Source organism: Panthera leo, chromosome A2 (assembly GCF_018350215.1).
Source record: "Panthera leo isolate Ple1 chromosome A2, P.leo_Ple1_pat1.1, whole genome shotgun sequence".
In the NCBI taxonomy this organism is placed as follows: Eukaryota; Metazoa; Chordata; class Mammalia; order Carnivora; family Felidae; genus Panthera; species Panthera leo.
In genome coordinates this window covers 43,317,011-43,331,655 of record NC_056680.1, presented here as the reverse complement: position 1 = coordinate 43,331,655, position 14,645 = coordinate 43,317,011, and the positions used below count along the sequence as shown (strand labels likewise).

At 36.1% G+C, this 14,645-nt stretch overlaps 1 protein-coding gene across 1 annotated transcript in view; it reads right to left on the bottom strand.

Annotated features, from left to right (window-relative positions):
• CNTN6 (contactin 6) overlaps nt 1-14,645 on the bottom strand; it is a 168,569-nt gene that overhangs the window by 21,893 nt on the left and 132,031 nt on the right. The window contains 4 exon segments of the mRNA XM_042927536.1: nt 3,255-3,404; nt 3,518-3,676; nt 4,329-4,446; nt 4,796-4,971. Coding sequence (XP_042783470.1) covers nt 3,255-3,404; nt 3,518-3,676; nt 4,329-4,446; nt 4,796-4,971 — 603 coding nt within the window.

Below are 14,645 nucleotides of genomic sequence, written 5' to 3'. Positions count from 1 at the left end.
TGTCAGGGATGTGACTGAGGGGATATTCTCCGTTTAACTCTAGGACTCTAAGGCTCTGTGGTAGAACATTCCAGATGACGATCATTTTTGTGAATTAGAAAAAAATTATGCCCTTCAAGTATACCCTTGTGAGGACTAGTATAATGAATAATAAGTAGTCTGAGGAAAATTACAAAATTGATGACAGTGGTATGTGTGGGCCTTGCATATCATCAGACTGGGGTTTTACTTTACACATGTGGAAATGTTAAGATATAATCCTTTCATGGAATAATGGCAGTTGTATCCTAACGCTGTGATAATGGATAGCTCTGCAGGATATATATAAGTTTAAAGCTTATTTATTCATTTTAAGAGAGCGAGGAAGAGAGAGGGCAGGCTAAGCACTATCAGTGCAGAGCCCTACAGAGCAATGAACCCACAAACTGAGATCATGACCTAAGCTAAAATCAAGAGTCACTCAGTGGACTGAGCCACCCAGGTGCTCCTGCAGGATATATTTTCTAAATGTTGAAACATATGCAATTATCTGTCTTTGACCATTTGGATTAAAATCCAGAGGTGAGAGGGTGGGCGTGCCTGGGCACGTTTGCTGACTGGTAGGCAGGAATTAAAATATGCAATGTTTAATTGCCCATTTCAAAAATTTTTTCCCACTGTGGAAACCATTCAGACAAATCTAGACTACTTATTTTATTTACTTCCATTTGATACAGATGTTGAACTTCAGAAACAACATAGTGATATGATAGTCTAACTGTTCTTTTTAATAATAGCACCTGTCAGGCATGACCCATTTTCATATTCAAATATACCCTAACCTTGCCTGTTTTAACCTTCACATGTATTTAAAAGATTGTCTTGTACCTAGACCCTACTTTCGAAGTCTTCCATGGCCTTTGGCCAAAAACAAGGTAAATCAGAGTGGGTTCTATAGTTGCAAGTTTTCTGTACTTGACAACACATGGTAACACTTTTTCAGAACCATTAAATAGTGTAGATACATAAGGAAATTATTTTAGAGTAAACTTTAATTTGCTTTTTACCAAGTTTCCAATATTCTGGCTAATAAAGTTCCTTTTTTATTCCATTTTCAAATGAACCATATTAAACCTAAAACCATACTGGGAAGAAGGGTCTTTAAGGAGCTACAACAGAAAAGAAAAGAAAAGAAAAGAAAAGAAAAGAAAAGAAAAGAAAAGAAAAGAAAAGAAAAGAAAGGAAAGGAAAGGAAAGGAAAGGAAAGGAAAGGAAAGGAAAGGAAAGGAAAAAGAACACACTTCATTCAGTATGATTCAGAACCTCAGGGTAATTATTATGAACACCGAGTCTCATTATGCTACTGAAAGAAGAGTGTCAATGGTTAATAGAAAGTAATGTACAATCCTTACTGTAAAACTTTAGTATTAGAGTCAAGCCTGCCAAAGCTACAATGATAGAAATAAGCTGTAAACAAATGACCTAAAACTCAAGCTAATATCAAGTCATAGGCGACCCCTGGAGATTCTTTTCCAATCAGACTATGGTAAGGCCTGGGAATTTCTATATATACACATTTCCTTATGCCAATCTCTTGCTCATTTAGATTAAGACCCATGGTTATGGAGAACGCTGATGCCCAAGTCTCAAGGTCTGAGTTCAAATCCTGCCTCTGTCTGAAACAGTCAGCCATGATTCTGATCTTTCTTTTCCTCCTCTGTAAAATGAATGACTCTCCTCTCATTTCTAAACTGCTAGGATGATTTAACTTAAGATATTACTGTCAAATACGTTGTTTTCAGTTCCAATTCTAAAATAAAAATACTTATATTATCTTTAACTTGGAAAAGCCTCACTGACATCGGACAGTTGAGCACACTTAATTGAATTAGTTTGTGCTTGTTAAGCTGAGCCAGTGACAACAGAGCGATCCCTCACTTATGTTGCTGAGTAAGAAAGTGAATTTGTCAGCGGTACGCAGCAAGAAGATCAAATGTGACCCTGGATGTAAAGTTAGGAGTGGAACAAAACGGATCCATTGAAAAAAGCTTAAGAAGGGGTGATTTCTGAGCCGGGTTCCACCTGTATTTTGCTGTTCAGCGAACCAGTTGATGCTCAATTAGTGCTTCTGTTAAATGAGCTCAGGATTTACCTCATTTGCATGGGAAATAATTTATACTATTGCTCAATGAAGCTGCAACTAGGTCAGAGTTGAGAAATAGATGGAAATGTGTGGCTGATTGCACCAACAGAGTCTCAATTAATTCTTGGCTACAACATTTAATGAAACAAGCACTAACTCATTTGCATCTACAAATGTACAGATTCCCTGCTGGAGTTTGGCTAGAAAATAGATGAGATGAGAGGACAGTTTCTGAAAAACTCTTATTTTTGATATGCCTGCTTAGCTAGAATCATCTCTCATTGAACTTATATTTAGGAGAAAATATTCCTTGCTTTGTGTACCTAAAAATGTGAAAATGAAAGCTGCTGGTTTCCTGCCACTGATTCGGGGCCCCAAATCGTACAAGACCCATAAAAATGCTTCTTACTTTTTCTTTGTAAGATCGATACCATAAAGAACAACTGTATTCCCCTTGTATTCAAATATTTCTGCATTAATCAGTGTAGATTACTTGTCATAAAAGACATAGTTTTACTCATATTTTATACAAAAATAAGTAGTTTATAGAAAACTCTGGATTTCAAAAGACAGCATTTTGTATATGAAAAATGCACCACACAGTTTTTTTTTTTTTAATTCTAAAATTCTAGGTGCAACATTAAAATCCACATACTGGTTGCAGCCCTAATCTGTGTTAGCTTCATATACTAGGAGAAAAAGGATGTCATTAAGATGATAACTACAATAGTTTATGTAGAGAATTATAATCATATATTCTACCATTTACCTATTAAATGGTACTTATTAAATATAATCATAATCTTATATTTACTGGTGTGAATATAATATATGTCCTATTTCTGACACAGTTGTGATCATAATTTTCTATTTCACCTAAAGATGCAACATGAATAGTAAAGATGGATGTTTTCCCTCTCTTACCCAGATTTTGCGACATCAGAATTATACATCTGTCAAAAATCTTACCTGATCTTCCCTGAGTGGCTTCCCTGGGCCACCGGGGTGGCTCAGTCACTTAAGCATCCAGCCTGGGCTCAGTTCATGATCTTATGGTTTGTAAGTTTGAGCCTCACGTCAGGCTGTCTGCTATTAGCACAGAGAGCATGTTTAGAAGACATTAATTTCTTACCTGACGCTTTGGTTCTTAACAATTCTGATGCTTTACTTGGTTCTCCAATCCCAATGCTGTTCCCAGCAACGACACGAAATTCATATTCCACCCAAGGACTCAAACCAACTACTGTTGCATTGTACGTCTTACCACTGAGAATTTCTGGAACTGAAAAGAGGGGGGGATTCAGGCAGGAAAACCAGCACTACTTAACATCAACCAATTGAACAAACAGATACACCTGTTTTAGAAAATTACCCCAAAACCCTGGTGTCACTTACCAGTCGAAACAGCCTGCCAACCCACAGAAAATGGTGTCCGAGCCTGAACAGTAAATATTTGAATGGGACTATTATTATCTGAGCCTGGTCTCCAGCTTAGTTGAGAAGTAGTACTGGAAATGTGTTCCACTCTTACATCCTCAGGGGGACCTGGTGGACCTTGAAAAATACGTTGGATGATAACTATATTGAAAATTATTAAATTCATTGATTTGGGACAGGGCAGTTTATTTTTCTCTCTTACGCTTAGAAAATAAAATATTGAACACAAGGTATTTTTAACAAATTATGTGAGATAAAGCCCTATTAATTCAGTTTACATGGTGAGATACTAATTTAGAAATGCTTCCTTTGAAGATTAGAAAATTTCAATCATGAGATGGGTGAATATCACCCATTAGGGAGCTACTCTGAAAAATTGAGAACTCTCAAAAATTGGGAACATCTTTCATCTATTCCTTTTTCAAAAGGTACCTTGAGTAAATGAGACTTATATAGAGAACTACAGGAATATATCACTTTGACTCTCTTCTGATAAGAATGCTTTATGATAGATAGAAGGCATGGCTACGTTTTACGGACTGACACTGCTTGCTGAGGCTGGTCGTTCATTATAAATACACAAAACCTACTCCATTCAATATCCATATCCACACTACATATGCCATGGAGTCCTGAGGTTTAGAAAAAAAAAATCTGTATTTTTATCTCACTTCTTTATCATGATATGGTTACTCAGAGATCTACCCTTCACTTATTAACATTTTTTGCTGTGAATAAAGTGCTCATTTGTTTCCACCATTATGCTTACCTCTAACAATGATATCAGCCACAGCAGATAAACTTTCCAGAGTTGTTTTCACTGTGCATAGATATTTTCCTGAATGATTTAACTGAATATTCCTTATCATCAAATCCCCAACAGATTCCTGCAGATAGAAAGCGAAAAGGGGATAAAACATAATCATACCCAGCAGGGCCCATTTTTTTTTTTTTACGGCTGGATAAATATTAAATATGGGACAGCTTTGAAATTAAGAGATATACTAGTATCATTGTCGTTACTCCTATATGATCCCTTTTCCTATCCCCTTAATTATCTAGAACACAAGCATTACTATGAAAGTCATAAAATAAAATAAAACAAAAACAGATGCAGCTTCATAAACAGGGGTTATCCATGCAAATAAATATGGGGAGAATAATTGTGGAAGATGTTGATTCACGTGAAAAGACTTGATTTATTTTATTAAGTACTTAAAAATTTGGGCAACTTACTCCTCCAATCCTTTCAAAATGAGCCACTCCTTTTTTTAAGTCTATGACATCTCCATTGAAAGACCATATAAATATAACTTCAATGGAGGGGTCATGGGACACCTGGCATGGTAGGACTATACTCTCTCCAACTGTAACATCCATTTTGGAAGGTGGAATGGTAATAACAGTCCTCTCTGTTGAGAAAAAATATTATTATTATGAAAAGCTTATAAAATGTGAGCATATGGCAATAAAATGCATATTTTGAATGGTCATGCAATTGTTTGAAATTGTATAAATACAACTTAGAACTCTACCATATTCAGTAGGAATAACTGTATTCCCCTTGTATTCAAATATTTCTGCATTAATCAGTGTAGCTTATTAATTGTCATACAAGTAAGACATGGTTTTACTCATATTTTATACAAAAATAAGTAGTTTATAGAAAACTCTGGACTTCAAAAGACAGCATTTTGTATATGAAAAATGCACCACACAGTTTTTTTTTTAACTCTAAAACTCTAGGTGCAACATTAAAATCCACATACTGGTTGCAGCCCTAGTCTGTGTTAGTTTCATATACTAGGAGAAAAAGGATGTCATTAAGATGATAACTACAATAGTTTATGTAGAGAATTATAATCCTATATTCTACCATTTACCTATTAAATGGTACTTATTAAATATAATCATAATCTTATATTTACTGGTGTGAATATATGTCCTATTTCTGACACAGTTGTAATCATAATTTTCTATTTCACCTAAAGACGCAACATGAATAGTAAAGATGGATGTTTTCCCTCTCTTATCCAGATTTTGCAACATCAGAATTATACATCTGTCAAAAATCTTACCTGATCTTCCCTGAGTGGCTTCCCTGGGCCACCGGGGTGGCTCAGTCACTTAAGCATCCAGCCTGGGCTCAGTTCATGATCTTATGGTTTGTAAGTTTGAGCCTCACGTCAGGCTCTCTGCTATTAGCGCAGAGCCCTCTTTGGATCCTCTGTCTACCTCTCTGTCTGCCCCTCTCCCACTCTCTCTCTCTCTCTCTCAAAAATAAATAAACATTAAAAAAAAAAACAAAAAACTTCCCTCCAGAAACATCAGTCACAATGTCAACCATTGTTCTACAAGTCCTAGTGTTCCAGTGACCAACATTTCAAAGCTCATTTCCAAAAATACTCTAGTTGAACTTGAGAGTCCTGATTTCCCTGATTAAAAGACACGCATAGTGGGGCGCCTGGGTGGCTCAGTCAGCTGAGCATCTGACTCCGGCTCAGGTCATGATCTCACAGCTCGTGAGTACGGGCCCCATGTCAGGCTCTGTGCTGACAGCTCGGAGCCTGGATACTGCTTCAGATTCTGTGCCTCCATCTCTCTCTGCCCCAACCCACTCACATTCTGTCTCTGTGTCTCTCAAAAATAAATAAACATTAAACAAAATTTTAAAGAGACTCATAGTAATAGATCACATCTGACTACATTTTTTTTTATAACAAAATAAATACTTCTGATTTTAGAGGGCTAAAGATTGACTGAATAGGAAATTCAGTAACCATAAAGAAGGCCTGGACATACACTTGGACTCAGATATGCACTATCTGACCAAAATAAAATATTTTTTAAGGAACTTACATTTAAGAATTAGGGGTTTGGGAAAATTCTACTGAAAAAAAATACTGTACATAAGGAAGTTTCAAAACTGTGAAATTGGAGGCTGGCAGATCTGTTTCTCTAAAGATCATTTGTAAGATAAAGTTTAACCCTAAAGGAGATGGACTGAACATTTTACTTTCCTTCTGTCTTCTTCATGCTACTCCAGAATCCAAACTGTACTGAGCCTGAATTTCTGTGTTCAAATGGATTCGTGTGCCTCTGTGTTCTATCAACAGAATGCTAAGTCTTACTCTAATATTTAAAAATTGCAACTGTTACCTTGGTAAAATTTCAGGAGCAAAAAATAGAAATTAATAATCTTGGGTTTTAAGGTATGTATTGATAAGAGAGCCATGGAAAAATAAAAACACATACTGTATTTCTGAATATAACACAGAAAATCTAACTCAATCTACCTCAGATGTATCTTTATGTTTACATAATTTAAAAATGTTCTCTCTTTTATTATATTAGATGCATACACTTTTCATTCTAATTATTTTTGGAGAAAAGTTTGAAGAATGATTCTGTGGACTCAATCCATTCCTAATTTCAAGCCTTCTTCACTGCTCTCCCCCAAAGTAAGGATAAATGATAACCAGGTTTCAAGAACACTTTTTGGAACTAGAAAATATTTTCCTGATGTAATTTCTTGGAAAAAGAATGTATCACTAATGTCTTATTTACATTTATGGGAGGATGAGTTGGCTAATTGGATGCGTTGGTAGAGCAAAACTGCTCTGATTTAAAGTTTTAGATCATGCAATTAAAGTAATTTTCAAACATTAAAAATGACAGCAACTCCTTCCATTTATGGCACCACAAAGTAGCAAAGTGAGACAAATCATTCCCTGTATACATAGCTCATCGGTAGGACACTAATAATGACTAAAACTTCATGAATAAGAAATATTTGTATTATTATAATTTATAATGTTTAGATATCATCACTAGTTATTTCACTTAACTGGTATTTACTGAGCACCTACCAAATTCTAGCAATCTGCTAAGTATTGGAAATACAAAGGAATATGGAGGAAAAAAACCAGCAACAAATCCTGAGGGGTCAGTTTATTGAGAAAGAGTTGTTTTAGCTGAGGGTAAAAGGCAAATAGGAGTTTTGGTAAAGACAGCAGGTAGGGAGAAGGTGCCCATACCAGCAAGATGCAAGAGCATTTACAAAGAATCTGTGCAAAGAAGAAACATAGTACATGCAGGGCAGTCATTGCTGGAAATCCCAGTATTAGAGAGTAATACAGGAGTAAAATTGGAAAATAGGAACCTGGGTCATAGTCATAGTCATAGCGAAGACATAAGCCTGAAATATCTTTAGGATCTGCTACATAATTTGTGGGTCACAGTGTGAAATGAAAATGTGGGGTGACTTGGGTGGCTCAGTCAGTTAAGCATCCGACTCTGGCTCAGGTCACGATCTCAAGGTTTGGGAGACTGAACCCCAAAATGTGCTCTGCACTGACAGCCCAGAGGCTGCTTGGGATTCTCTCCCTCTCTGTGTCCCTCCTCACTCTTGTCTCTCACAAAATAAATAAACTTAAAAAAATGTACTGAATATAAAGCAACTTTCTTTAGGAATGTTGTATAACTTATAAAATGTAATAGGGTAATAGTGATACATTAGAGCAACATAAACTTACAAATTGCAAAATATATATATATATATATATATATATATATATATAATTTTTGTTGTCAGTTTTATATAATACATTAAATAATGCCTTATTAAAGTTATATCTGGCTTGATCTAAGCTTTCTCTCACCTTTCCCCAAATTTGCTTCTTAAATTATTAGAATGTGTTTTACGCAATTTCATTTTCACTTGAAGTAACTGGTATTGGTTGCTCATGATGAATGCAAAATTACAAATATTTTTCGATATTTGATTTTGCAAAGCATCTTTCTACTGATATAACTGTTACAGAACTGTAAACAGTAGTTTACAGGATGTGACAACACTGGGATAGATATATTTTGAAATATAAATTTTAGAACATCTAGAGCTGATGATTCTCATGGGACAACAATATTTCTTAGAAGACTTAACTCTTCATCCAAATGCATTTTGTGTAATTCTGAATTAAATTTTAGGTGTAGATGTAAACAGTGCAACTTTAATGCTCTTCTGACATACCCTGTAACTTCTGAAGGCTGTACAAGACACTGAAAGTGTCTTCATGACTTGTGTATACTCCAAAATGCCTGTTTACACATTCTCTTGCCGTATCTTCAGTTACAGAGAAACACTCATTAATAATTAGGTCACCTGGAGCTTCCTATAAAAAGTGTTCTTTACCATTGAGTGGAAAAGTCTTTACATTTAATTTCTGTTTTTAAGCCTCTGGATATTAGCTTTCCAATGTTGGACAAATGTTCAAAAATAAGGTATGCTAAACTCTTTGAAGAATGTGAATAACTCTGTGATATGCCTTACTGCAATGCTCAGGTGCAGGCAATTATTTTGTTAGTCTTTGCTAACAAAGTTACTGCCTGAACACTGACAGTTCCGTCCTGGTGCTCAGGTTGAAGAGTCACTATTTGTGCAAATGTCACAAAGATTACATGGACTCTGGGCCAGCGGGCCTCTCAACATTACTTCCTGGTACTGACTGCTTTGAGCTCCTTGCTCCTGTGAGGCCCTTTGCAGTCGGCCACTGAAACTTCTGGGGCTGCTGTGACCATCACCTCCATCAACCTGATGGACCCACTTTCAGGGCCTCAGAACTCCTGACTGCCACGAGGCAGGGGGGTCTACACCGTACCGATTCTTAGGCGTGGACACTGTCTGCTTGGTCCATAGGGCTGAGCCTGTTTGCAAATGGGCTGCTGCTGCTGAACCTCACGTGGGCGCACCTTTCGCCACCCAGTATAGTGCCTCTGCTTGCGCGCATGCTCCGCTGTCCCGGTAGACTTCACTGACAAAGTAGGACTTCAGAGACAAGATGACTAAGCATCTCAGCACAGTGACATCAGGGCGATAAACAAAACGGGGCCTTTCTCAGCACAGGGTCCTTATGCGGAGGAGCCGCACACCAATGAAGCTAGTCCTGGGTGACACGCTTAGAAATGTACTCTTTTTGCGGAAAGAAAATGGGAAGCGTTGAAAATATGAAGCAGAGACATACCATTATCTGTAGGGTGGAAAAATAGATTATATTTAAAAAGAAATAGCTTCTATGTAAATAGGCTTTTTTATCCAAAAGAAGAGCATAGATGATTACCCTAGCGTCATTCCCCTACGCATAGTCTCCTTGTAGGTGAGGGGGTGGTTGGACAAGAAGTCTTTTACCTACTGTGTCTTCTCCCCACACCACATGCAGATCTGCCCTAATCCTGTGTAGGTGGCTCTGAGCCACCAGGCTGCTCATTGCTACCCTACAGAGCTCTCTCCTACAACCACGCGCAGCTCCGGGCTTACAATTCCAAGTGAATACCCTGCAGGGACAAAATCACACTCGCAGAGAAGGGGAGAGTGGTTCTTGTGCAGCAGAAATATATAGAATCTTTGATGCCATTTTAGGAAAAAAACAAGGACTATTCTTTAGTTCCTTAACCAGTCGAGACTGCTCCTTTGCAAACACTTGCACTCTTAAAAAATTCTAGTATCAGAGACTTTTATTTTTATTTTTTTCCAAACCATTCAAATCAATCTCAGGGAGTGGAGGGAGGTATATACACACATTTACTCTTCTCCTTTCCTGGGAGTCCTTAAATACCAATAGAGTAGGTACAATAACATGAAGTTCACGGTTAAGACTGAAGTACTTCTTGTATTTATGGATAAGTGAGACCATTATGGCCTGACTTATAACAAATTAAAAAGGAAAGAAGTCACCTATGCTATACTCTCCCACCTGTGAAACTTTGAAATTCTTTAAGCCTCTTTCTCCTGGAACAAAAGATAGTTGCTCCTTTTCATTCTGAATCATCTTCTACTTCTTGTAGCAAATTCCTTAAGTATTTGCAGAAATTCTAGAAGTTTAAACTTTGTAGCATGCATAACAACTCCTCAGAGAACATGCTCAAAATGTGAAATCCTCAACTCCTACCAGAAATACTGATTCAGTAGGTCTGTGAAGGGAACCAAGAATATGGACTTTTAACAGGCCACTTTTTTAGTCGATTTTGCTGTAGTTAGTCCAGGGACCACATTTTGAGAAATACTGCTTCAGGTTTTGAAATTTGAACCTGAAATTTCTATTTAAGGAAAATCCAAGTTATGTAAATATATTGTCAGAAAGTCTCTAATGCTTTAGATCCAGGAAAAGGTCGTATCTAGTAAAATGGAATTGGTTAGTAATGCTTCAAAAAAGAAATACATAAAAATGGACTTTTGAGGTTATTTAAGTGTAATTAATTCTCTATACCATATCTGCCTTTACAGTGCCACAGTACATTTTAGCATATTAAAAGCTCTGAGAATTGTGGATTAAAGAAACTTCTTAAAGCACATTTAATTCTCAGTTTCCTACGCTTACTAGATAGGGACCAGTTTTAATCCATGTAACACCTCTTAATACATCTTGGGATATAAAGATTCTGAAAAACAATGTTTGGAAGTATGATTGTCATGGGTGAAGAGAATTAACACACACACACCATACACACGGATACGTGCTTATCTGTGTGTATTTACTTAGCATATACATATATATAGAAATGCATATTTATGAGACAATCATGTAAATTTGAACTGTAAATAATTCAGAATCATTGCTAATTTTGTAATACAATAAAACTGGTTTATTATTGTATTAAAAAGAAGATTCCCTTTTCTTTTAAAGATACATTATGAAATATTTACACATGAAATTACGATGTTTATGATTTGCCTCTAGATATCTGAGGTGGATGCTGAGCAAGTAGTAGGTGGGGGTATGGATGAAACAAAGATAGATATGAGTTGATGATTAACAACCCTGACTGATGGGTGAATAAGAGTTCCTTATACTATTTTTTCTACTTTTCTGTGTGTAATACTCATTTGTAATAAAAGAAAAACAGAAAGAAATGACGAAGTTAGTGAATAATTTATGTACAAAATAAGGGGGCATCTTTCCCATTCAGCTTGTAAAGTGATGAAATGATGAGGACCCACCACTTTTTTTTAAAGTTTATTTTGAGAGAGAGAGAGAGAGACAAAGAGAGAGAGGTGTGTGTGTGAATGCGAGTACATGGGTGTGCTTGTACATACATGCCAACAGGGGAGGGTCAGAGAGAGAGGGAGAGAGAGTGTCCCAAGAGGCTTCTTGCTGTCAGTCCAGAGCCCGATGTGGGGCTGGATCTCAGGAACCATGAGATCATGACCTGAGCCGAAATCAAGAGTGGGAGGCTTAACTGTCTGAGCCATCCAGGAGCCCAGGACCTATCACTTTTTGAAGATTATTCTAAATATTAATGACAAACATTCATGAAGAGTTAATAAAATTACAGAATTTTAATATTTCCATTTTCAATCTCTTTTCATGAGATACAAATCATATAAAAACAGCTTGATCTAATAATCCTGTTCTGAAGAAGTAAAATGAAAGGTTTAATAAGATCTATAATGCTTTTGATGAATAGCCTTACTCAAATTCATATTGCTGTAATAGCCAAAGATGCTTCCAGAATACATCTTCAGTTATGAGCATCTCAAAACACATGAAAACTAATATTAAAAATTCTGTCAGAATTCCTCAGCATGATTTCTCTAAACACAAATGAGACTTCTTCCATGTATCAATTGCACATTATGATCCCTAACTACATTTTTAGAAGCTAGGGAATGGCAAGAAAATATGTAATTGGGCTTTCTTGACCATCCGGAAAATATTCTTTTGTGTCACTTTGTGTTTGTTTCTTTCTTTTGTACCTTCAACTCAGTTGGAACTTTCATCTATGAGTAATAATCTTTCAGTGTGACTGTTCAGAATAGTAACTTCTCAAGTATTTCTGAAGTTATCAACTTCTCTCCAACAAGGGACAAAAACAAGAAAAATCACCAAACCTTTCTTTACTCTGTACAAACTTGAGTCTGCCTTCATTTGTCTAATGACATTATAGGAAATGTTGCTAAGACACCAACATAAAGGAATCTAGTGTACAAATAGCACTTCAAACAGGTGACAAAATTCTCTGATATTGTGAAGGCTAGAAATGAATACTTGAAATTTGGTCCTCTTCCTAAGTCCTCAGAATCTCAATTTAACCTGCATAGGAACATACTAACCCTTTCCATGCCTCTTATTTTTTCTTCCATTTATAAGCTTTGATCTGGGATATTTTATTGTAGCCATAGGGATGTCATCAATACTTCTTGTAGTGTACATTTGATAGTGATGGATTCTCAGAGGTTTTGTTTGTATGAAAGCATCTCTAATTTGTGTTCATTAGGGAGGATATTTTTGCTGGGAGTTGAATTCTTATCACTGTGGTCTTTCAGCCCATTAGAAAAACCATTCCACAGACTTTCGGATTTTCTTATTTCTGTTGTTGTAACAACTGCCAGTCTTATTGTTGTTATTTTGAAGATAATGTATCTATTTTATCAGGATAGTTTTTCTTTTCTTTTTTGGTTTCACTACTATGTGCTTAAACTTTCCTTTGTGTTTACCCTAGTTAGGGCTCATAGAATTTCCTGAAAAGGATGGCTGCTGTCATTTTCAGGTTTTTTGTTTGTTTGTTTTTGTTTTTAAATCTCTGGCAAATACTTCTTCAAATACTGTCCATCCCTCATTTTCTTTCTCTCCTCTCCAGTCCTTTTGGAACTACAGTATCACAATATTGGAACTATTCATATCCAATATATCCTTATGTCCTTTTGTTGTCTTTCTCATTGCATTTTCTCTCCGTGTTGCAGTCTGGATATTTTCCGTTTACACACTCTCCATTTTCCTAATTCTTTTCTCTGCCACATCTAATCTGGTATTAAATCAATCTCTATTGTTCTTAATTGTAGCTTTTGTGGTTTTTAGCTCTAGACTTCCAATTGATTCTCTTTTATTGCAGTATAGTTGACACACAATATTATATTAGTTTCAGGTGCACAACATAGTGATTTGACAATGTATACATTACTCAATGCTCACGATAATAAACAGTCACCATCTGTGACCGTACAGTGTTATTACAATATTACTGACTATATCTCCTATGCTGTACTTTTAATTTTCATGACTTATTGGTTTTACAACTGCAAATTTGTACCTCTAGTCCCCTTCACCTATTTTGCCCATCCTCCTCATCTCCCTCCCTTCTGGTAACAACCAGTTTATTCTTGTATTTATGAGTCTGTTTCTGTTTGTTTGTTCCTTTCTTTTGTTTTTTAGATTCTACATATAAGTGAATCCATATGGTATTTGTTTTTCTCTGTCCAACTGATTTTTAATACATGTCATTTCCCTTCTAAAATTTGCCATCTTGTCATCTGTTTTTTAACATATTCATAACAATTATTTAAAACCCTTGTCTAATAACTTTCATACTCCTCTTGGCTGTGACTTATTGCTAATGTCTGATGTTCAGCTGGGTTTTGATCCTGGCTCCAGCTATTCCTGGTAATATTTTACTGAATATGCATTGCAATGTAAATAAATGTTTTATTCGTTTATATTTTTTCCAAGAAGATTTATTTTTCTAAGCAGGCAACTAAAAACAGCAGAATACAATCAGGACTGGATATGAATGGAGACTGAATGTCAGTCTTTTTGATCGGTGGTCAATTGTGTTCTGTTTTTATTACCAGGGCAAAATCCTTCCGGTGCCTCCATTCAAGGTCAGGTTGTATAGTAGGTTCGTTTTATCTGGAAAATTCTGAGCCCCAATTTTTGTCTTCCTTGCACCATGAAGCAACCAAAATTTCTGTTTGATGTATTTTCTGTGTTTGTTTGTTTGTTTTAATTTTTAAATTTTACAAATTCTTGATTCATACTGCTTGGGAAGTGACAAGTTTCTGGAGGAGAAAAACACTGGGGAGTGTTGTGATCACCTATCTGTGCTTTTCTTTTCTCCAGAATATTGTCCCTTATGTTGCAAACACCTTGGTTACTGTCATAATTCCTTGGCACTGCTATTTTTATTCATTTTTAAAAGATTTTAGCAATATTTGGGGGCTGATACTGGTGTGAAAATCTACTTTGACTAGTCAGGACAAAAGTTTCTCCAAATATTAATAATGTTTAATAAAAGACTGTGTGTAGGGTTGAAA